General features: G+C 39.7%; 1 protein-coding gene across 2 annotated transcripts; it reads right to left on the bottom strand.

Annotated features, from left to right (window-relative positions):
- Positions 1-12,379: 12,379 nt before the first annotated feature.
- Positions 12,380-19,817, bottom strand: LOC136226096 (probable ion channel SYM8). 2 transcript variants are annotated; one of them, XM_066014404.1, is made up of 12 exons: positions 19,521-19,816; positions 19,274-19,342; positions 18,495-19,094; positions 18,111-18,293; positions 17,964-18,023; positions 17,680-17,883; positions 17,037-17,285; positions 15,570-15,671; positions 14,814-15,008; positions 14,095-14,187; positions 12,842-13,108; positions 12,380-12,623 (listed from the first exon to the last, which is right to left on the bottom strand). In XM_066014404.1, exons 1-12 carry the CDS (start codon positions 19,578-19,580, stop codon positions 12,402-12,404), a joined length of 2,304 nt encoding a protein of 767 aa, XP_065870476.1. In that variant the 5' UTR covers positions 19,581-19,816; the 3' UTR covers positions 12,380-12,401. The 2 variants fall into 2 exon arrangements, 1 of the variants encoding a protein (XP_065870476.1); XR_010687596.1 differs by lacking the exon at positions 12,380-12,623 and having other exon boundaries at positions 12,971-13,108; positions 14,095-14,171; positions 19,521-19,817.
- Positions 19,818-22,943: the final 3,126 nt, after the last annotated feature.

The following is a 22,943-nucleotide window of genomic DNA, read 5'->3' as shown; positions in this document are numbered from 1 at the left end:
TGAGTGACCTCTATACACTTGTCAAAAAGTGTAATAAGAAAATTAGAGCACTCAGCAGGCGCTGTGACGAGGTTGAAGAGGTCAAGCTAAGTGACCTCAGATTCCTTCTTCAGGACAACTCAACTTTGCATGATAATATGGAGATCATACATAAGTCTGTCTCTGAAGTCCAATCAGATTCAAAGAAACTGATAAAGGACGTCACAAATATCCAGAACCAACTAAAGGTTCAAAACAAAAGAAATATTCCTCTGAATGCTCAGTACCGAAGTACTGGTCAGCAGAGATGGAATCCCCAGTGGAATGTCCAGTGTGACTTCTGTGGGAAGAAAGGACACACCATAAAGGTGTGCTGGCACGCTCAGCACTGGGGTGCTGACCAGTCAGTGAGAAATCCTAAACGGAAGGTCAGCTGTGACTTCTGTGGAAAGAATGGCCATACTGTCCAAGTATGCCTCCATAAAATAAAATATGATGCTTTACCTGTTGAACCTAACAAGCAAGGACCCAAAAAGAATTGGGTACCTAAAAGTAACTAGTTACAATGCAGGTAAGCCTGAGGTGTGCTGAGAAGTCAAAGATGTGGTATATTGACAGCGCATGCTCGAGGCACATGACTGGTGATGAAACTCAGTTCATCACATTTGAGCGTAAACGAGGAGAAAGCGTAAGTTTTGGAGACATCAAAAAGGGTAAGATAGTAGGGTCAGGAACCATCGGAGGTAATCCTACTATTGAGTCAGTCTGCCTAGTCAGCGGACTCAAATATAACTTACTCAACGTAGCTCAGCTATGTGACAATGGGAGAAAAGTTATATTTGATGCTATTGGATGTAAAATATACGAGGGAAAAACAAATGAGTTAATTTCAACTGCCCCTCGGATTGATAATGTCTTTATGCTAGACTTAGAGAAAAAGTTTTCAAAAACTGTATGCTTAGTGTCAAAGGAAGAAAATTCCTGGCTATGGCACAGGAGACTTGGTCATGTAAGCATGGACCTCCTGGCCAAATTAGCAAGAAAGCAATTGGTTGAGGGACTGCCTGAACTTAGATTTGAAAAAGATCAATTATGCCACGCTTGCCAAGCTGGAAAACAAACCAAACAATCTTTTCATAGCAAAAACATTGTCTCAACTAAGCGTCCGTTAGAATTACTACACTTGGATCTCTTCGGTCCAGTCCAGCCGCTGAGTCTGGGTGGAAGAAGATTTTCCTTGGTCATTGTAGATGACTTCTCTCGGTACACTTGGGTCATCTTGCTGAGTAGCAAGGATGAGACCTTTGAGACATTTTCAAATTTGGTTAGAAAACTTGAAAATGATAAAGACCTAAAATTAGCTCACATCCGAAGTGATAATGGTGGAGAATTCAAAAACCAACAGTTTGTTGAATTCTGTGAAGCCAGCGGCATTGACCATAACTTTTCTGCTCCTAGAACGCCTCAACAAAATGGGGTTGTTGAAAGGAAGAACAGAACACTGGTTGAAATAGCCAGGACGATGCTGAGTGAGCATAGGCTTCCAAAGTATTTTGGGGAGAAGCTGTTAACACAGCGTGCTATATTCTTAATAGGGCTCTTGTTAGACCTATACTAAAGAAAACCCCCTACGAGCTTTGGAAAGGACGACAGCCCAACATTGGATACTTTCGTGCCTTTAGCTGTAAATGTTTTATTTTAAACACTAAAGATAGCCTAGCTAAATTTGACTCAAAAGCTGATGAAGCTATCTTTTTAGGCTACTCAACAAACAGCAAAGCATACAGAGTTTTCAATAAACGAACTCAAGTTTTAGAAGAGTCAGTACATGTTGAGTTCGACGAAACTAACCCTGCAGGAAGATATCTGCCGCTGACCGAGGATGATCCACATTCAGCACCCGCTGATCAAGATACAGCTGCTGAGTCATTCCTTCAAGGGCTGACCAAAGGTAAAAGTGAACCAAATATTGTTTTCACTGACCAGTCTTCACCTCCAGAGATTGTTGAAACAAAGACAACACAAGACATCAATCTACCCAAAGAGATAAGGATTCCAAGAGGGCACTCAGAGAGTGCAATCCTTGATGCCGCTGAGAATACCATGATGACAAGAAACCAACTCAGGAGGTACCTCAGCAATGTAGCCTTCGTCTCAGTTCAGGAACCTAAGAACTTCGCTGATGCTGAGGAAGATGAATTTTGGATGAGCGCAATGCAAGAGGAACTTGATCAATTCAGAAGAAACGATGTATGGGAGCTAGTGCCACATCCAAGGAGTCAGAAGACCATTGGAACAAGATGGGTCTTCCGCGACAAGCTGGATGAACAAGGAAATGTAGTCAGGAACAAAGCAAGACTTGTAGCTCAGGGCTACAGTCAGCAAGAAGGTATTGACTACGGTGAGACCTTTGCCCCAGTGGCAAGGCTAGAGGCTATTAGGATTTTATGTGCATATGCATCTTACATGAACTTTAAACTGTTTCAAATGGATGTTAAGAGTGCATTCCTTAATGGAGTTATAAACGAGGAAGTTTATGTTAATCAACCTCCAGGGTTTGAGGATCCTAAGTTCCCAAACCACGTTTATAAACTCAAAAAGGCTCTGTATGGCCTCAAGCAAGCACCACATGCTTGGTATGAGAGGCTGACCAGTTTCCTGCTGACTAAAAACTATGTCAGGGGTAAAGCTGATACAACCTTATTCATTAAGAGAAAGGGTAAAGATACCCTGCTGGCTCAAATATATGTTGATGATATTATTTTCGGTGCCACTAATGAGTCAATGTGCAAGGAATTTAGCAAGCAAATGCAGACAGAGTTTGAAATGTCTATGATGGGAGAACTCAACTTCTTCCTTGGACTTCAAATCAAATAAGGAAAGAATGACATCTTCATCAGTCAAGCTAAATATGCCAAGGAGATATTGAAGAAATATGATCTTGAAAATTGCAAGCCAATATCCACTCCTATGGGCACTGACACTGTCCTCTGCGCTGACGAGAATGGTAAGTCAGTAGACAGCAAGTTATATCGAGGTATGATAGGCTCTCTACTTTACTTAACAGCAAGTAGACCGGACATTCAGTTCTCAGTATGCTACTGTGCTAGATATCAATCTAACCCTAAGGAATCTCATTACATAGCTGTAAAAAGAATCCTTAGATATTTGCAAAGCTCAGTGAACACGGGTTTATGGTATCCCAACACTCATGGCTTTACACTCATTGGATACACTGACGCTGACTATGGTCGAGACAAGCTAGAACGGAAAAGCACCTCTAGAGGATGTCATTTCTTAAGAAGCTGTCTTGTATCTTGGTTCAACAAGAAGCAGGCGTCAGTAGCCTTGTCTTCCACTGAAGCTGAGTACATTGCTGCTGGTCACTGTGTTGCTCAAGTCCTATGGATTAAGCAACAGCTTGAAGACTATGGTGTTCAAACAAAGACAATTGAGGTCAAATGCGACAACAAAAGTGCAATTGATCTATCAAAGAACCCAATTCAACACAGCAGGATGAAGCATGTCAGCATAAGACATCACTTCATTAGAGACCATGTACTCAAGGGTGAGATAAAGCTGACCTATGTCCCAACGGATGAGCAGCTTGCGGATATCTTCACAAAGCCACTGGCTCGTGAACAGTTCAGCATACTGAGAGAAGCCATTGGTATGTTTAATCCTCTTCAGTAAATTCCTGTTCTAAAATGTAAATTTATGCTGAGTGAATTACTATGCTGAATGAGTTATGCAAATGCATGCTGAGTGATTGTTATGCTGAGTACTTAACATATCAATACTGAGTAAATACGCACACCGAGTAGTAATTTCAAACTGAGAAATCATCCTTTCATATACTACTGACCACTCAGAATATAAAACGCTTAGTATTCTAAACGCTGAGTGTTAGATCCGTTGCATTAAATGCAAAAGCACGCGAATAGCCACCTAGGATGACGTATGTGCCGAATGTGTCATAAAAGCCAGGATCTTTGTCGGTTGACAATCCCAAGGCAAAACTAACACATGGATTCGATAAGATCCACACTTCATCGCTATAAATAATGGGTAAATCCCCATTCTTTATTTTCTTTACACTTACCGAATTCTTTGGCAAAGCATTCTCTCTCTCTCTCTCTCTAAGACTCTCAAAGCTTCCCAATCCTCTTTCTGATATAATGACTAGAGTTTTCGTCAACATCTCCGGTGCCGGTCACCCTAAGACCAGCTCCGATGAACCTTCCAGGCAAACTTCTGTGCCTGAAACCACCAAGGTCACTACGCCGAGCAAAGGCAAAACTGGGCAAGCTACCTCCTCCAAAGGAAAATCGACCAAAATCAGAACCTATACCAAGGTATTTGATAACATTAGCGAATGGAAAGTAGACTTCTCGCGATGGGTTTCTGAGGCCTTCGTGACATCCGAACAACCCTTATGCGAATGGATATCGCAAAATGGATGGACCGAGCTGTTCTCCATTAGGGATCACACCTATCCTGACCTGGTAAGGGACTTCTACCACAATCTCTTAGTCGTTGATGATAACCAGGACTACTTAACAACAGTGGTAAAGGGGAAAACGATTTTCATCAATCCCACCTATTTGGCGAATTTGCTAAAGCTGAAAAATGAGGGAGCAAAACTGAGAAGAACTGGAGATCAGGATGACACTAACTATGAAGTCAACTTTTGCAAGCCCCCTAGTCATTCTGGAGAAGTCTCAAGTTCATCCATGGGTCAGCACCAAAAGATGGCTCATTACCTGCTGACCTACTTTATTTACCCAAAGATAAACTGCACCAGCTCAGCGACAAATTTCAAGCAATGCTTTATATGGCATATGGTGACATATACGCCTATCAACATGCCAGTATTCTTGATTGATGGGTTCATAAGGAGCACTGGAACTCTCCGGTTGGGATCGCTCATCACCAGGATCCTCATTGATCATCAAATAGACCTAACTGATGAAGTTAAAGCTAGAGGATCTGAAATAACAGCTGCTTCGCTGAGGGCTTTGAAGTTCAATCAGCCACTAAAGAAAGGAAAAGCTGCTGCTGAACAACAAGCTGAGGAAACAACTCCAAAGCAAAGCCAAAGGACAAAGGCTCCAGCTGCCCGCAAGAAGAAAGTTGTTGTGACCTCTTCTAAGAAGGCTGAGCCTCAGACCAAGAAGTCAAAGTCAGCTGCTGAACCAGGTCAGGAAAGACCTAAGTCAGCTGAGAAAAGGAGCAGACAAGAAGAGCCTGAAATTGAGGATGAGCAACCTCAAAAGAAGCAGAAGTCTTCTACACTGACTCCCATTGATGTTATACCTACTGACGTAGTAGTTCCTGGTGATTCTCACTACACACAGTGTCTAGGAACTATAGCTGAGCATCAAGAAGATGAGGTGCATCTGGACGATCAGTTCATTGCACAAGTTGAGGAAGAGTTAGATGGTGATAGTGAAGAAGATGAAGAACAAGAAGTAGAAGGCGGTCAGGATGACGCTGAGGACACTGAGGAAACATCTAGTGAGGTTGATGCTGAGCCAACCAATACTGGGTTGGCTGCTGAACAAGAACCTGACCAACACAATGTTGATCAAGGACAAGAACCAGCTGACCAGCTTAATGCTGATCAAGAGGAAACTTCTCCCTCTCACTCAGGAGAATCTATACAAGCTGACACTCCTCCTCCTCGTAGAAGAAGATTAGTGAAGGCAAGTCAGAAGACAGTCATTGACCTTCCGGTTCAACCACCAACTGTCCCAGACTTTGTTATTCAGAAGCCGACCAAGGATCCTTCTGCACTTAAGCTGAAATTTTTCAGAAAACAACCAACTTCTACTCCACCGGCTTCCCTCGAAAAGCAAGCCTCTGTTTCTTCACCAAAGGAACACGCCGACTTGAATGCTTCCACCAACTCAACAAGTCAAGTTGAGTCAATTCCTGTAAATGCTGTCAATCCAAGCATTGTGCTGACTCAAAACATTCCTGCCCCAGTCAGCACAGACAGCATTAGAATTACCTCTTCTCCAATCAACACATATGTCGATCAATCAACTCTACCAGAACCTCAAGTGCAGATTGGAAACACACTTCCAGTCACTGACCACGTTATTCCTCTAACGCCTCTTCCAACCGGTCATACTAAGGAAACAATGCAAGTTAATGAAGGCCCTCTTAGCTACTTGCATGCTACCGAGTCTGGAAAAAGAATCATCGACTCGGTGCAAACACTGATCAAAGACCTTCATCAAACCACTCTACCTGCTGGCTGAGATCCAGCTGATAATAGTTCAACATCTCAACGCTCTTCAAGAACAAGTTCAGACATTGTCAGCTTCGAACACACGCTATGCAACTTTTGATGAAGTAAAAATGCTCTTTGCTCAGCTTCACACCGAGCAAATCAAAACCAACGAGCAAATGGTCTCCTATTCTCAGTGCTCAGTGGAGCAAATTGGTGAGGCCGTTCGATTGCTGAACTTGAACAAGCAAGAGATGGATACTGATGCTATGAAGCAAAATGAAATGCTGTCTATCACCAGACAAACCTTCAATCACATACGTCACACAAATATTCAGCGTCAATACTATGACACATCCTTACTGAAGACTTTTCATCAAGTCATTGCTGGTCTGACTGATGCACTTGCCTAGGTAGGAAAATCTCAAGCTTTCATAGTAAGCATGATCAGCGCTGCTGAACTTAATATACCTTCCGAGGTCTCAGATAATGGAGTTGCTATTTTTGATGGTGTCAACGAAAGCGCCGACAGACTTAAGGAGCTGTCCACAGAACTGACCAGAGCCGTCTTAACCGACGCCTTTAGGATTCCTCCTCCCGATGCTGACAAAACGGGGGAGAAAGAACAAGCTAGAACACAGCATGAGCATAGTCAGTCCAAACAAAAGAGAAAGAAATAGAAATTAGGCTAGCTCAGTTATGCTATGTTTGTAGTCTCTATGTGTTATGTTTTTCTTTCTTTTGCTGTAAACACTGACTACTTCTAGTAATATCAATACTTGCATCTGTTTATCCAAAAAAACTGAGTTATGAGTTATTATCTATGATGCTGAGTATTAAATCATTATGTATCTTCAATTACATCAACCATGTTTAATGCTTATAAAACTTGTTGATTGTACCCAATGCTGATAACATGTTTGACATTGACTTATATGTTTATATAATATTGTCTTATAAAACTCATTGAACAACAAATTACTCAGCGCCCTCTGAATGCTATAACTTCCGCTTAAACACTGAGTAAAATAGAATATGTTCCATAAGCTGACCTATATCTGAAAACTGACCTCAGACATACTCGATTAAACCTTCAAATGTTTAGAGTAAAGCTAAGTCAGTAGCTCAACCCTTACGGGGGAGTTTGCTGAGATATATTAGGTCAACTATCATGGGGGAGCTCAATACTGAGTTCTTCGCTGAATAGTTTTGCCAACATCAAAATGGGGGAGTTTGTTGAAACACCTTTCCACATAATTTTGATTTGACAAAATTGTTTAAGTATAATTAAAATATATTCTAAACACACTAAGTTTAAATGCTTTGATTTATTCTACTAATGTGTTTGTTCAATGTTGAGTTAAATTGTTTATAAGACACAAGATTAAAAGGCTCAAGCCCAATACGGAAGTCAAAGCCCAAGTCAAACAGTTTAAAGGCAACTCGGCCCGCGTATGGCAAAACGCTGTCGTTATGTACAAAACGCAGCTCAGCAAGAGAAGGATCTAGAAGACCTTCAAGGAACAACTTCGGGACGAAGCTGGTGAGTTGATTCGACAAACAGTACAAGACAGCAGCTGGCTAAGAACAATTTCCAGACAAAGTATTTCTACTTTGGGTAAAGTTCAGAAGACACAGTATGCTGTCTAATTGACATTACCATAAATGGAGAGACACTCTGCCGAGCTGACCGAGGACAGAAGATACTCAAATCTGATTGGCCGAGAGCTCTGAGCAAGTCAGGATGACAACGATAGGAAGCTGTTTCCCTCCAACGGTTATTTCGAAATTCGAAATGACCGATGCCTCAGACGTCTCTATAAATAGTGCCATCAGTTGCTTCATTCTACAGAGAACTTGATCAAGCCATTACGCTGACCAAATTTCTACGCAAAGTTCTCCAAACAAAAGCAAAGCAATCTTACACTATATTTCATATCTTTTGTGTAAAAGTCTAGAGTGATTATTCAATCATCTAAGGTGTCTTAGCAATCATTGTTTAGGATAAACACTTATCATTTCTAGAGATTAGAAAGGAGAGGCTGAGTACTCGGTTATAGTACTCAGCGAGAGATTAGGATTGAGTAGAGGTATAGAGGAAGGTACTCTTGTTATACTCAGTTGCTAAGATTGTAAAAGGTTTGATGCTCTACCGTTAAAGAGCTCAATAGAGAATTCGAAATCTCGGAACGTGTTCCGAGGACAGGACGTAGGCTTGGAGGCCGAACCTGGATAAATCTGCTGAGTAACATATTTCTAACCTTTAACTCCTTTATATATTTATTGCTTGCTTAAACAAAAACTGAACAAGTAAAGAGGTCAAGCTGAGTTGTGCGCGTTGAATATCCAAGATCAGGAATAGACTCTAAGTGCTATCTCCTGACTCAAGTAAAGAAACTGACCTAGTCACTAGTTGACTGAGCCAGTATCTTGCTATTCACTCAGCGCCGCTGTCCAAACCTTTTTCTCACGAAAAAGAAGTCTGCCCTAGCTTAAAATTTTTAAATAGTTCCTAACCCCCCCTTGGAACTATACTTGTAACGTTATAAGGGACCAACAGGGAGATCTAAAAAAGCTATTTTTGCCCACTTCAGAGATAAATTGTGGCAGCGGCTACAAATTTGGAGAGGAAAAGGCATTTCCAAAGAAGGGAAGGCTACCTTAATCAGAGCTGTCGGGCAGGCAATGCCTATCTATTTCATGAGTGTTTTCTTGCTTCCTATCTCAACAAGTGAGGAGCTACAGAAAATGCTAAACTCCTTCTGGTGGGGTAATAAAAAATCGGGTGAGAAGGGGTTAAACTGGATGAAATGGGAGAGATTATGCGCTCCTAAGCAGTTTGGGGGGCTCAGCTTTCGTAACTTCATTGCCTTCAATCTTGCTATGTTGGGAAAACAAGGGTGGCGGTTGTTTACCGACACTACTTCGCTTGTTAGTCGAATCTACAAAGCTAAATATTACCCAATAGGGGATTTCTTGAGTGCCTCATTAGGTCACTCACCTAATTTTATTTGGCGAAGTATTTGGAGTTCTCAATTGATCATTAAAGAGGGCGTGAGGTGGAAGATAGGCAATGGTCTCTCAATTAATGTTTGGAAGGATAAGTGGTTAAGGGATGAGGCGGATGGATTTATTCGAACACCAATGCTGGTAGGGCTGGAACATTTGAAGGTCTGTGATCTGTTTATTCCTAATTCTAATGAGTGGGATATTGAATTACTTACTGAACTGTTCCAAGAGCGGGATATCCAAGAAATGCAGAAAATTCCAACAAGTCGGGCGGCTGGTCCTGATAAGTTGATTTGGCTTGCTCACCCATCTGGACGGTACATGGTTAAAAGTGCTTATCGGGTGGCTACTGACCTTGAGGGTAGTGATAGACACCACATTGAGGGACTATGGAAGCGTGTTTGGAGTGCGGAAGTCCTACATAAGGTTAGATACTTTTGTTGGCAGTTGGCTCGGAATTGCTTACCGGTTAGGGTTAATCTGCAAAAAAGAGGGGTGCCGTTGGATCCGTGTTGTATGATTTGTAATGGCAATTGGGAAGACGAATGGCACACATTTATCGAGTGTGGTTGTGTGCAACGGATTTGGAGGAATCAGGGTCTTTGGAGACGGATTCAGAAAAAAGCGGATGGCGCGGAAAGTATCACGGACTGGTTTCATCTGGTTCTTAATAGTCTAAACAAATTAGAAGGTGAAGAATTTCTAATGCTTCTTTGGAGTTTGTGGAGGGAGCGGAATGAGTGCTTATGGAATCATAAAAGGGCGTCGGAGGAGGGGATCTGCTTAAGAGCAAAGGTGACGCTGGAGGATTGGAATCGAGCCCGTTTGTTGAAAAATACAGCAGTTCAGCGTGAGAAATCGCAGAATTGCAGTATGTGGCATAAACCTTTGCATAGCTAGGTTTCTTGTTGTGTTGATGCTGTGGTTTTCTGTGCTGATGTCTCCACAGGGGTCGGGGCAGTTATTCGAACAGCAGACGGCAGATTTGTGGCGGGTCGAAGTGAAAAACTTCAGGGTTGTCCGTTGGTACAGGAGGTGGAAGCGGAGGCGCTGTTGAGGGCGATGCTGTGGGTTCAGGAGCAGCAACTGAGGGAGGTGATTTTTGAAACAGACGCTAAACGGGTTATTGACGCGATTTAGTCCGAATCGATGGATGATTCAGAATTTGGGGACCTCATCTCATGTTGCAAGAGTATTCTAAGTTCAAACGACGCATTCTCAGTCAAATGGATTAGGCGACAAGCTAACGAGGTGGCTCATGCTATTGCAAAGTTGGCCTGTTTTAATACTTGTCCGGTATTCTTTAATTCTTTACCGAGTTTTATCTCACCAAGTGTATTACATTCTTGCCAATTTACGGCTCATTAATTCATTGATTCGTTTTTGTTCAAAAAAAAAATCTCTAGGAAGTAGTAGAGGAGGATTACATTATTTTGCCTTTACCTGACAACCCAATAATGGCTCTGATGAAACATCACAAAGAAAGAAATGCAACAAACTTTAAGGCAAAAGCTTGCCTATATGCTGCATTAACTCCAACAATTTGTTTTTCTAGAATTAACATCAACTTGTACATCAACGGTTGAGGCAAAGTTTATTACGGCTACAAAAATTGTCAATCAAGCTTTGTGGATAAAGAAAATCTTGTTTAATCTTGTTTTAGAGAAAAAGAAAATGGACAAACCAAATTGCTATTGTCATCGCTAGCAAACCAGTATCTTATAGAAAACCAACTCTCTTTTTTTTTTTTTTTTTTTTTGAGAGAAGTGCAAAAATGAGGAGAAACAAATCTATTTTACTGCAAAACAGAAAAGATATTTTCACAAAAGCACTTTCAGCAAGCATATTTGAATTTTTAAGCATGAAGCTTGAAGTTTGTAGCTTTTGATGCAAGGAGTGTTGCAATCAGGAATGTTCACATGCACCTTAATAGCCAAGTGAATTTGATCATTCACCATTAAATCTATGCTTATTAAATCTAAACCCCAAGATGCTTTGAATCTCCACCTTAGGATTCTAATAAGCCTAAATCTAACGATGAATGGCCAAATTGTACATGGTCATTAAGGTGCATGTGATCAAGACTGGTGTTGCAATATGCTCATGAGCAGTTGGAATTTGAGCAAGTGGATTATATTTCAGAAAAGCAATTCCAACAAGCAGATTTGAATTTTTAACAATGAAGGTTAATGTTTGCAACTCTTAATGCAAAGAGGAGTGTTGCAGTATGCCTTATGAGCTAGAATTTGGATGATACTGGTCAGGAAGCTGAGTCGGCATACTAATAATAGGGCTGCAGATATTTGTCTAATTTCCAAGAGTTTGTTTTAGATATCTTTTCTGATTTTTCAATTGTGCATTCTTATTTTTTAGACAATTAAGTGTTGATTTGTTTTTTACTATTTATCAGAATAGAAATGGAAGAGGGCGAGCCTTGGCGCAACGGTAAAACGTTGTTGCCGTGTGACCAGAGGTCACGGTTCGAGTCTTAGGAGCGGCCTCTTGCCAATTAAATTGGCAAGGGAAGGCTTGCCCCCAATACACCCTTGTGGTGGGACCCCTCCCCGGACCCTCGCTCAGCGGGGACGCGTAATGCGACCGGGCTGCCCTTTTTTTTTATCAGAATAGAAATGGAATCAGGTTTTCCATATTTATTGTATTTTCAGTTAGACTAATTGTATATTTAAGCTCATTCAATAAAATACAGACTTTACAGTCCATTTTTTCTGTCTTCCTTAAATTCTCCTATTTGAGACCAGCAGTTTGAACACTTTAACATATAGACCATGCTCCTCTGCCTCATTCCTATATTACGCAGTATATATATACTACATAAGCCGAGAAATTTTACTACACTCCTAGAACAATACTCTAAACAAGAACATGTATAACTATTGTTCAATCCATGTAATCACGTTTGCATCCTCTAAAATCCAATTGGAGCATCAGATTTCTGGAGGTTTTCAACATTCCTTCAGAACTTGTTCTTGTGGGATTTTTCTCTTTCCGTAAGAAGACACTGTATTTTCATGTCAATTTTCTCAAGATACATTTCGCCATGTATCCACCAGGGAGCAAAAGAGTAAACAGTATACGTTGCTATGGCTATGGCATCTAAATTATATATATATATATATATATATATATATATATATATATATATATATATATATAGTTTTCAGTGGTAGCCTGAGGAGATAACCACAAAAACATCACCTAGAGACCATTTTCTTGGTTTTGACTTATCCGGAGGGTTAATTATCGCGCACTCTGCATTTGCAAGGCGGTATCCAATCACAATTTCATGCCGCTCACGACCCCTCATCATAATTTCATTAAAGCGAACCTCTTCCTGGTCATAGAGGTAGAATTCTGCCGGTTTAATATACATCTCATTCCCCTGCAAATAGAATTGTTAATATTCAAAAAAGCTGAAATAGTAGACAAACTGTCCAAGTGCCACAAGCATTCTGGATAGTGTTATTCGTTTTATTCTCCCATTTCGGAAGTAGACAGAACAAAGAATCAATGTAAAACGGTTAATAGATTGATGTCCTTATTTGTTTAAATTTTACTACTTGATATCCGAAAGAACATTGGATAGGGCATGAAGTTTACCTCCTTATCAAACAATTCATCAAGAACACGATTTATTTGCCTGTCTTTAGCCACTGTTGCCAATGCCATGCATACCAGTTCATCTGACAGCACATAAACACAAATTGTGGATAATGAGGACAGGTTTTTAGTCCTAGAATCCAAGATTTCACATATAACTATTGACTTGTCAGAAGCATGCTGCATTTCACGAATCGAAGAGCTATGAGAGAACCCAGCTCGCAGTGAAGATGCTGGCCTTGTATCTCGATAAGGGAGGCGGTTTGACTGCAATCCGCGAGGGAGAAAAAAATATATTTTATCAGTAATCATGCTATGAAATAAAATGTATTTGTGAATTACTCTCAAATAAATTCACTTTGCTGCAACTATGATGATGTCCAATAAAAGGACTTGCATCTCTTGGAACTTCTACACTAACCTCCCCAACTACCCATAAATTACTAGCAGGATATTTCTCATCAATTTCAAAATAGGGATTACAGTATGTAGAATATTCTTTGTTTTTTTATTTTTATATCATTCAGCCGATACGGTTAAAAAGCAAGATATGGTAAATATCACCAGAGATCCATGTCCATCAAATGAGAAGAAAAATTGTACTATTAGCAAAGAACTATACACCATTAAGCTACTTTGGAAACAAATTCACTTTACACTAATATTCTGCTGACATCTGATAAAAGGACATGCTTCTCTAAATCTTGAAGTACTACATTATTCTGCCTATCCCTGTAACACCTATCTCCTGAAATCCGCATAGTTTAGAAGTGTGTCATATATACTTAAGCATCTACCCTCTCCAATATAGACATCTGCATAAGTGTGTCATTATTATTATTTTTAGCAGATTATGGAAATATCAATATATCCTACCATAATATCCATGTCCATCAGAACAAAGGAAAAGAAACTGGGTCAATGATATTCAAATGCAACTGAAATTCTCTGAAGCATTTTCTTAATGTAGTGAAATAGAAATCAACCCCAGATTAGTGGTTGATGTCACAATACGAAAACATGAAGTAGTTATTGCCAACAAAACAACCAACACAGACCAATATATAGGTCAACCATCATAGATAAAATTCAAGTTTGCAAGAAGCTGGGTCAGGTACACATGGAATGCAATGTTTTCTAAGGCTTAAATAGATGTCACAATATAAAAATGGAGAAAGAAACGACTCCAAAAGTAAAAAAAGCAAACTCAGGAATTTCACTTCTCTAAACAACTAGAGAGCAACAGCAATTACCTGTATACTTCGTATAAGGAGAAGGGTAGTAAGTGATCGTGAGTCAGAATGCACAATGGATTCCTCTACAGACTCATCTGCAAGAATTAATATCTGTTGTATAGGAGTTAACATCAGTAACGAAATTAAGGAGATTATTCAGTTCATGCATTGCACTTGAGAATGGAGCACCTAAATTACTAGCACATGGATTTCACATGCAAATGTTGGAAAGTGGATTCCACAACTACTTGAGGTTGAGTGCACTATTTGCTTGTGGATCACATAAATTGAATAATATCCAGGATCATCGAAAGTTTCAGTTGAAATGTAAACTAGTAGCTTAAAAGAGTAACTGGATAATCCTGCATTGACAAGAGCATCACATGTTTCCTTGTTCATACTCATGATCATTGATTAGATTATTGTTGTCGACCCCAAAATTAAAGGAACTTCTTTTCAGCTCCAAAATTAAACAACTACAGACCCCAATGGCCAAATGTAATTCTTAATGTCCTGTTTTTCCAGTTCTATACTAATCAAGCAAACTTTTGCGACTAAGTTGTTTACTCGGTCAACTCATTCAATAGACCTTTGTATTCAGTGATGTGTTTTTCCATTTAAACGCTTCCTCTTACAAAATATGGCATTCAGTGACAGTTTCGTTGGGAACTCTCAAGTCAACATCATCCAATCTCATGTGAAACTAAAGAAAAAGAAGGTATGGCGATGCAACTTACAGAATCAAAAGTCTCAAGAGGAAGAGTCTCCAAATGCCGTCTGATGACAGCATTTCCCTCACTGTGGACAAGTTTTATGTTCTCTAATTCAGAAATGTTAAGTCCACCATAAGCGAATTTCTTCTCTACTTCCTTTTCTGGGACCTCATTGAACATCCAGACTTCTGAACCTGGAGCCACGAATGTCTCTAGAACCTGAGAAATGAAAGTCAAAACAAGAAATTCAAACAATTATTTTACAACATATAAGTTGTTTTCTACTGTTGCTCAATTGTGCAACAAGTATATCAACTAATAAGCAGCCCACCAAAAAGAAATCTGAAAAAATATAAAAAATAAAAACCCTTTTTGAGCCCCTAAGTTTTACATAATTGTTATACTAAGTCCTTAAATTAACTAAGCTCAGGTACTGCTATTAATATCAATATCCTGTACTCTTGCACAGTTGCATTTGAATTTTTCCTGTATTAATGTCATTTAATTTTGTTCTCCGGGAAAAAAAAAAAAACTTTTGATGGGTAAATTCAAGGCTTGTCGTAGATAAGGGTTCTTTATTCCTTCTCCTCCAACTACCTATTTCCAAAAAGTAGCTCTTCTCTATTAGGCTCAATTAAAAATAAGTCTTCAAATGTATTTTAAATAGTAGATCAGGGGCTTATAGAAACAAAACTGAAATGTGGAGGGTTTTATAAAACACACAAGTAAAGTTCAAGGGACTGGAAATGGGTTATGTCAACTAAACTATACACTGTGTACCTTTATCATATCATTAATGTCACGGCGCCAACCACAGAGCAGTATCTTCTTTGGATGTTTTGGAAGATCAATTAGTGTTGGACAGGAACCCTTGCATAAGACCTAACATACAAATACATATACATAAGAAAGATAATGTAATGTAAGTAATTAGAAGTCCATGGATGAACAAATTCCTCATTAATTTGATAATTACAGCAGTCATTCTCTTCCTCTCTCACTATGTGTGTAAGAAGAAGAAAATAAGGAGAGTACAACAAACACTAAAAACAATATATTCTATCAGCTTCAGATGGCTACAAATATGTGTAGTACATGATGTTTGATCATTTTGATATATGTTAATTTATGTTATAGAATAAGTCAATGTAATAAATGTAACATTGCCTAAGGCTGCTATGACAGTTAGTTGGCTGCTAGTAGGGTCTCTATGTTTGCTCAATTATAGGAGTAATTTAGGGAGAACCTTGTATATATATTTGCAATGATCTTGAGTTCAATATATTCATGTAGGCTCTTAATTTACATGATACCATGGATTTCTCTCTATTTCCATGGTCTGTAACAATTTATAATGAGTTATGAATGTGATTTGTGGTTTACTATGTTGCACGGAAACGAAAACGGGAAATGAAACGGAAACGGATACTGGGAAACGTTATTTCTAAGCAAAATTAGCTAGGAACGTTAATGGAAACAGAAACAGACACAAAACGCTAACGAAGAAGAGTTTCCGTGCAACATAGGTGGTTTATAATGACTTATGAATGTGATTTGTGGTTTTATGTGTGTGTTGAGTATATATATAATTGGCTTAAAGTGTTATTTAGACCCTGACCTATTTAAGAAAAATTAATTTGGCCCCTTATCTATTATTCAGTCACATTTGGCCCCTAAACTATCCCAATTGGTGAAATTTCACCCAATTTGAATGGAGACTTAAAAAACCCGTATCCCCTGATATGTGGTGATACTTTGACACATCTTAAAGTTTATTTTCACATAGATTTTATTATGTGAAAATGATTAATCAGATTAAAGAAAAAACAATAAAAACAAATCCCTAAACTAAAATTTATCAAGTCCAAAGTGTCAAAATATCGCATGTGTCAATAGGATAACAGTTCTGTTAAGTCCATCCAAATTGGGTGAAATTTCACCAATTGGAATACGTCAGGGCCAAAAGTGACCAAATAATAGGTCAGGAAGGGCTAAATAGTGATTTAAGCCAATATAATTTGGTGTATCCCTGCCACCTGTATCTCATATTTTTTCAAAATGCCGTTTTCCATACCCGTGTTAATGCTTCATAGATGTTACTTCTTTTCTGTTTGTTTTTTCCCCATTCTGAACATAATATGTTAAAGTTATCAATACAATTACTGCCATTAGCAAGAGTACTTGCAACTCCCCAAGCTACAAAGCATGAATGCAGAAGACATCCCTAAGTACAGAAAGAAGAATAACCTTTGGAAGAGGACCTGGAGCATAGGTGTTGGAGTCCTCGGCTAGAACAATAATCTCATCTCCTTCTTGTATAACGTAGTTAAAATCTGGGTTTAATTTTATCTTCCCATCTTCTGCAGCAACTTTAACACCACAGGGAATTGCATCAGGAAATGAAACGAGCACATCTTCAAAATGCAGACCATCCAACTGAGGCCATCTTTTAATGTAAAATTCTGAATTCTGAAACCCTAATATATCTTCCCAGACCTGACCAAACAAATCCTGAAAAGTTACTATAAATTACTAAAACTAACACAAGTGAAACAGAGAAATTAGAATTGAACAGAGATTGTCATCAAGGGTGTAACACTTGTCAATGGCTTATGGCCAACGAATCATAAACATGACTAAGGCTAACTGACCTTGAAAATGGTCATTGACCTCATCAAAAGTCAATATCAAAAGTTGCAAGAAAGAGAATTTCCATTATTTTTGTCAAAAGTGCTTCCATAGTGAGAGAAGGGCAATGGACGGGAACACCATAGTTGAAAAATGTAAAGGTCGGGATTGGAAAAGAATCGGGAAAATTGCACAATCAATGTCCAAGTTTTATGACTACCACAATTTTTAAAAATATAGCAAAAATTCATTTACAAGTAACCTGAGCAAGCCCAGGTTGCAGAGCAGATTGTATCATTAAACGACCGATCACATCATGAGCAACAACTGTTTCAATTAGTTCCCCTCCAACAAGTTTCACCAGAGGTTCATTGTCAAGGTCACGAATCTCTACAACAACATGACCCTTCAAGCGTTCTTTAACACCTGTTAGGCTGAGCACAACCCTCAAAGCATATGCATCACTCTGGCAATAATCAAATAGATACTTTAAGAATATTTCTTCCAAGTGGACAAAACAAAATTGGATGAAGGCACTGAAAGTACCTGGATAGCATTTTCATCAGATGCTAAAACAATGATAGCACATGCCTTGGAAACCGAAACCTTCAAGTAGGATAGTAAAATAGTCAATCAAAAGCAAGAGCTTTGATAAATTTTAGTAAAGTACCAAAAAAAAATCTCCAAACATACTTTTTTCAAGTCAGCCAGGATAAGAGGACTTCCACTTCTGCATATAACAGAAGTGCCCATGAAGTCGAATTCTAGCTTAGCTATGTCCATCTCCATTTCCTCCTTGTCTCTTTCCGCTAGTACAACAACAACCCCACCCCCATGATTCTTGTTTGCCATTGCTAGCTGCTTCAAGACTGAACCCTACAACAAAGCACATTCTTTTTCTGCTTATTTTCAAAAGACAGACTCAATATCTCATTAAAAAAATTTACAGCCAACCTCTCCTACAAAACAGAATAAGATGCAAAAAGGAAAATTTCGATCTATTTCACACTAGCAGTGTCAAATTAATTAATTACCAACAAACATACATCATGGTTCATTGTTGCTGGAATAAATTACCAATTTGTCACTCCATCCAAGAATTAATATATGGTTCTTTTCAACAACTTCACTTTTCCCTTTCTGCAGTGAATCTACTTTCGCTGAGATGGCATCGGAAACTAGTCCAAGCATCATTGCAAAAATCAGCATGCCTCCAGAACTTATAGAGACAGAAACAATCCTTGGTCCAACTCCAACTCTATCTGCATGGTTTCCGGAATCAGCAATGAAGGTCCATGAAAGCCAAAGAGCTTCAGGAAAGCTAGCATCACTGACTGCATACAGTGCCAAGCCTCCAAATCCTATCAGGAATAAGGTTGCAAAGAGTAGTGCAAGCAGCTTTGCATAAGGATAAGAAGAGAAAAATACATCCACCATATATGCAATCCTCTTCAACAGAACTTCTTCCTTGTTATTCTTCCTTGCAAGGTAATCAAGATATTTGTAGAACAAAAATGGCATAATTGGTGCCAACACCGCACTATATAGGGCAATGTTTCTACTATCAGCATTTTTTAAATAAAATGAGCTATAATCTTCACCCTGCAAAGCTTCAATGTCATTGTTACTAACACCATCTTGACTCTCACATGTTGTACGAAGGTTAATAATCTCTTCCTGCAATTAAAAGAGCCATATCTCATAAAAATGAATAATACAGATAACTCAGATAATTAATTGTGCATGTCCTTTTTTAGCTTATATATATATATAAAAAAAAAAAAAAAAAAAAAAACCCCTATCAGATTGTTTCAAGCATTTGAATATAAACAAACTTCGCGCAATCTCGGACTTACCTCTAATTTCTCGACTTTACTCCGCAACTGAATTGAGTAAGATGCAGATAATATACTGGTGAAAATGAGCTGCCATAGAAAATCCGATTAGTCAGCAACTATAACATCACAACAAAATAATACAAGAGAAGTGTTGGAGACAAAGCCACACATAGTTATTGGCACAATTCAGTGGAATGATACTTCCATTAGCGTGGAAAGCAGATGTTTGAAATCGATTTTCACAAAGTAAGAGAAACAAACTTACGAAATGAAAGACGAGAGAGTGTTTGGATCCCCGACTGCTCCTCTCAGTAAAATGAGTCATAGAAGTGGACCGAATCGCCAAGAGTTCAGTCGCCTAGCTCCTGTACCTTCAAGATCTTTCTTCCACCTCCATCGAAAATGAAAAGGGGAAAGAGGAGACACAGATTGAATCTGGGCCGAACGCTTCGACGGAGGAATAGTAAGTGGGGTCCGGTGGGGACATATGAGAGCATTCGGCATTTCATCGGCGGTGACAAGGTTATGCACTGACTGCACCTGACTGAAGCAGTCCACCTTGACTCATGTGATCTCATTTTATTATTATATTATTATTATTTCTTATCTTTGTTTCTTTCTTATTTTTTCTTTTTTATTCCTTTTCCATAATTGAATACCACGTGGGATCTCTTCTATAATTTAGGGTGTTGTTAAACCCAGCCCCATTTTCCCACCCCTAGCCCGTGAAAGGACGAAAATGCCCTTTCATGGGTTTGGGAGGGGAAAAGCTATTTTTTTTGCAGAATCGACACGCGGGCGTGTGGCCATCACGCCTCACCACGCGGTCGGACGTGATAGCCCCACGCCTCACCGCGTGGTCGGCCGTGACAGGCACATGCCCCACCTTACCATCGGGCGTGTGGCTGTCACGACCGACCACGCGGTGAGGCGTGGGTCTATCACGTCCGACCGCGTGGTGAGGCGTGATGGCCACACGCCCACGTGTCGATTCCGCAAAAAAATAGCTTTTCCCCTCCCAAAAACCCGTAAATAGTCTGTTAAACCCGTAAATAGTCCGTTAAACTCGTAAATATGCGGTTAAACCCGTAAATAGTCCGTTAAACCCGTAAATATGCGGTTAAACCTGTAACTACAGAATTGTACTTAAAACCAAAAATAATATAAGTTAATTAATAAATATTATTAATCACAACATATAAAACTAATATAATCTAGTCCAAGCCTCTCTCCTTTCAGCAAATAAATTCTCCAAATGACGAACACTCTGATGAGAAAATAATCGACATTGGGTGGCAATGGGAGGCACTGGAAACGAAGGATGTAAATAAAGACGTATGTAGTGACGATAACTCCCCAAATGACAAATCACAATCTCTCGCTCAGGTGGTCTTCCATCGTCCGAACGCATTGGCAGTATAGTGCAACATCCTAATTGTTCTGTAGTAAAAAGGAAAATTACTGCGTTCAATACAGATGCAGTAGCAAATAAGTCATCCGGACTCACCATCCAGTGGGACTCGCCACAACCCGCTCCTGCCCATTTAATACGTGTGAGGGCAGCATCAAACCCGTTCCCGTACACTGGCACATACAGATCACGGTTTGCCCGCATCTCATTCTCTATGAGCACTCTCATCAGCTTCCACTCCTCTTGATTAAAAATGATGGCATCGGCTAAAACACGAAATCCACAGTTACCATCTGCTACAACATCATGGAATCCAGTAATAAATGGTACGATGAGACGTTGAACCCGATGTAAATGGTGGTAACTGGCGATATCCGCATCATATCCGACTGAAAATATTAATATATGAAATTTATCAATAAAAATATATTTACTTTAACTTCAACATATATATAAATGAAATAAAATATACCCGGCATCTGGCTGTTATGCACAGATGAGGATGAAGAACGTCCTCGACTACGACTACTCCTCGAACCCGAGGACCGTGCTCGACCTCGTGGTGACTGATTGTACTCCCATGCACTCGGATTTCGTTTTGTTGATGAATTTCCCCTTGGTCTACCCCTAACAGTGTCTTTGACCTCAGGTTCTTTAAAGCCACTTTGTTCCGGATTTATCTGATCATGAATCATCATCGATATGCTACGCACCATTGAAGGATCTAATTTTTCAACCTTTTCCACAAGAGATTGAAAAAATCGGTGATCCTCAGACCCGTCAGCATATACTGAAGCAGTAACTGGTATGTCACTCAACCCTTCAAACGCAAGAGATCTCCAAAAAGGATGGATGCGGTCAACACAGACCGATTCATTTGTGTCAATATATGTTTTCATCTCACATGCACACGGAATGCCATGAGTCATGGGCAACACGCATCCGCATTCAATTACCACATCCATACTCAATGCGTGCATACGCTTGAGCTCATCATTTAGTACAGCCAAACAGTAATGTGAAACGTGTAAGTCGAGATACGTGAAAGGTTCTCCACAGTGATTCACCGCGGATCTTCTTCTCGAGTCCTCGAGTGAGTATCTGATTATATACAATGACGGATTATAAAACTAATGTATTAAACCTTAAAAGATTAAAGAAAATAACAGAATAAATATCTTACTTGATCGCCTCGATCTGAGCCTCAATGTCCTTGTGCACCTTCGCCCACACTGTATCAAGTGCACCAGTAGATGAATTCAACCACTGTTTCAACTGTGCATGTGAACTCTCCACTCGACAGGTTGTGGTGTTTCCTAAGTGCAACACCTTGTTCGTCCATGCTCGACAAAACTTCTCTTTATGCACTAGCCACGTGGTCTCCACGTATTGAATCACACCAGGCCAGTTGCCAGTAGTATTCTTCATAGCTACCACTGCCGCCTCATATTCAGCTTCTGTCGGAGCTTCAATAATACGTTTCCATTTGGAATTTTTAAAAATTTCACCAAACTTCTTCATTCCACTCAACTTGCCAACTCTATCCTCCACATCTTTATTAATATGCCATGTGCACAATAAATGATGAGAATGAGGAAATACCTCACGAACCGGCCGCATCAGTCCTAACTCCCGGTCTGTAGCAATGACTGCCGGATGCACAGCAGGTTGGAGCAAAAGCTTCAATTTTTGTAACACCCACATGTAACTACCCTCGGTTTCATCCTTCATGATTGCATAGGCGATCAAAAAGTTTTTGTTAGAAGGCGTCATACCAATGATTTCGAAGAATGGCATCTTATACTTGTTTGTTTTATATGTTGAATCCATACCAACAAACAAGTAATAAGATCGGAACAGTGTGATCGATGTTGGATGTGCCATAAATAAGTGAGTCACGACATTGCTGCCCGGCACCGCTTGCGTCCAATGTACATAGTCCTTATCTATAGCAAGCCGATAAAACTGACCGATTACATCCCGACCCTCAAAGCTCTCAGTCCTGATTTTCTCCCTGTAGTTGTAGATATGCCTTTGTGTCGGGCAATCCTCCGGATGTTTTTCTTTGATTGCAGCAAAAATAGCACAAGGCTTAGCTTGAGCTGAACTCATTTCACGAACGAGTTTTTTGGAAGCCGGGCTTAGTCCGCTCATCTGTCTGTAGCCCTGACGATATACAGCCAACTGGTGACAGTGTTGTCCTCTATCTCCAGGAATCCCATTCACCACCCAACCGCTCAATTCGCCGATTTCCATAACCTTTATCTGGAATTTGCA

This window comes from Euphorbia lathyris, chromosome 4 (genome assembly GCF_963576675.1).
Source record: "Euphorbia lathyris chromosome 4, ddEupLath1.1, whole genome shotgun sequence".
Lineage (NCBI taxonomy): Eukaryota > Viridiplantae > Streptophyta > Magnoliopsida > Malpighiales > Euphorbiaceae > Euphorbia > Euphorbia lathyris.
This window is presented reverse-complemented; position numbering and strand designations above follow the sequence as displayed.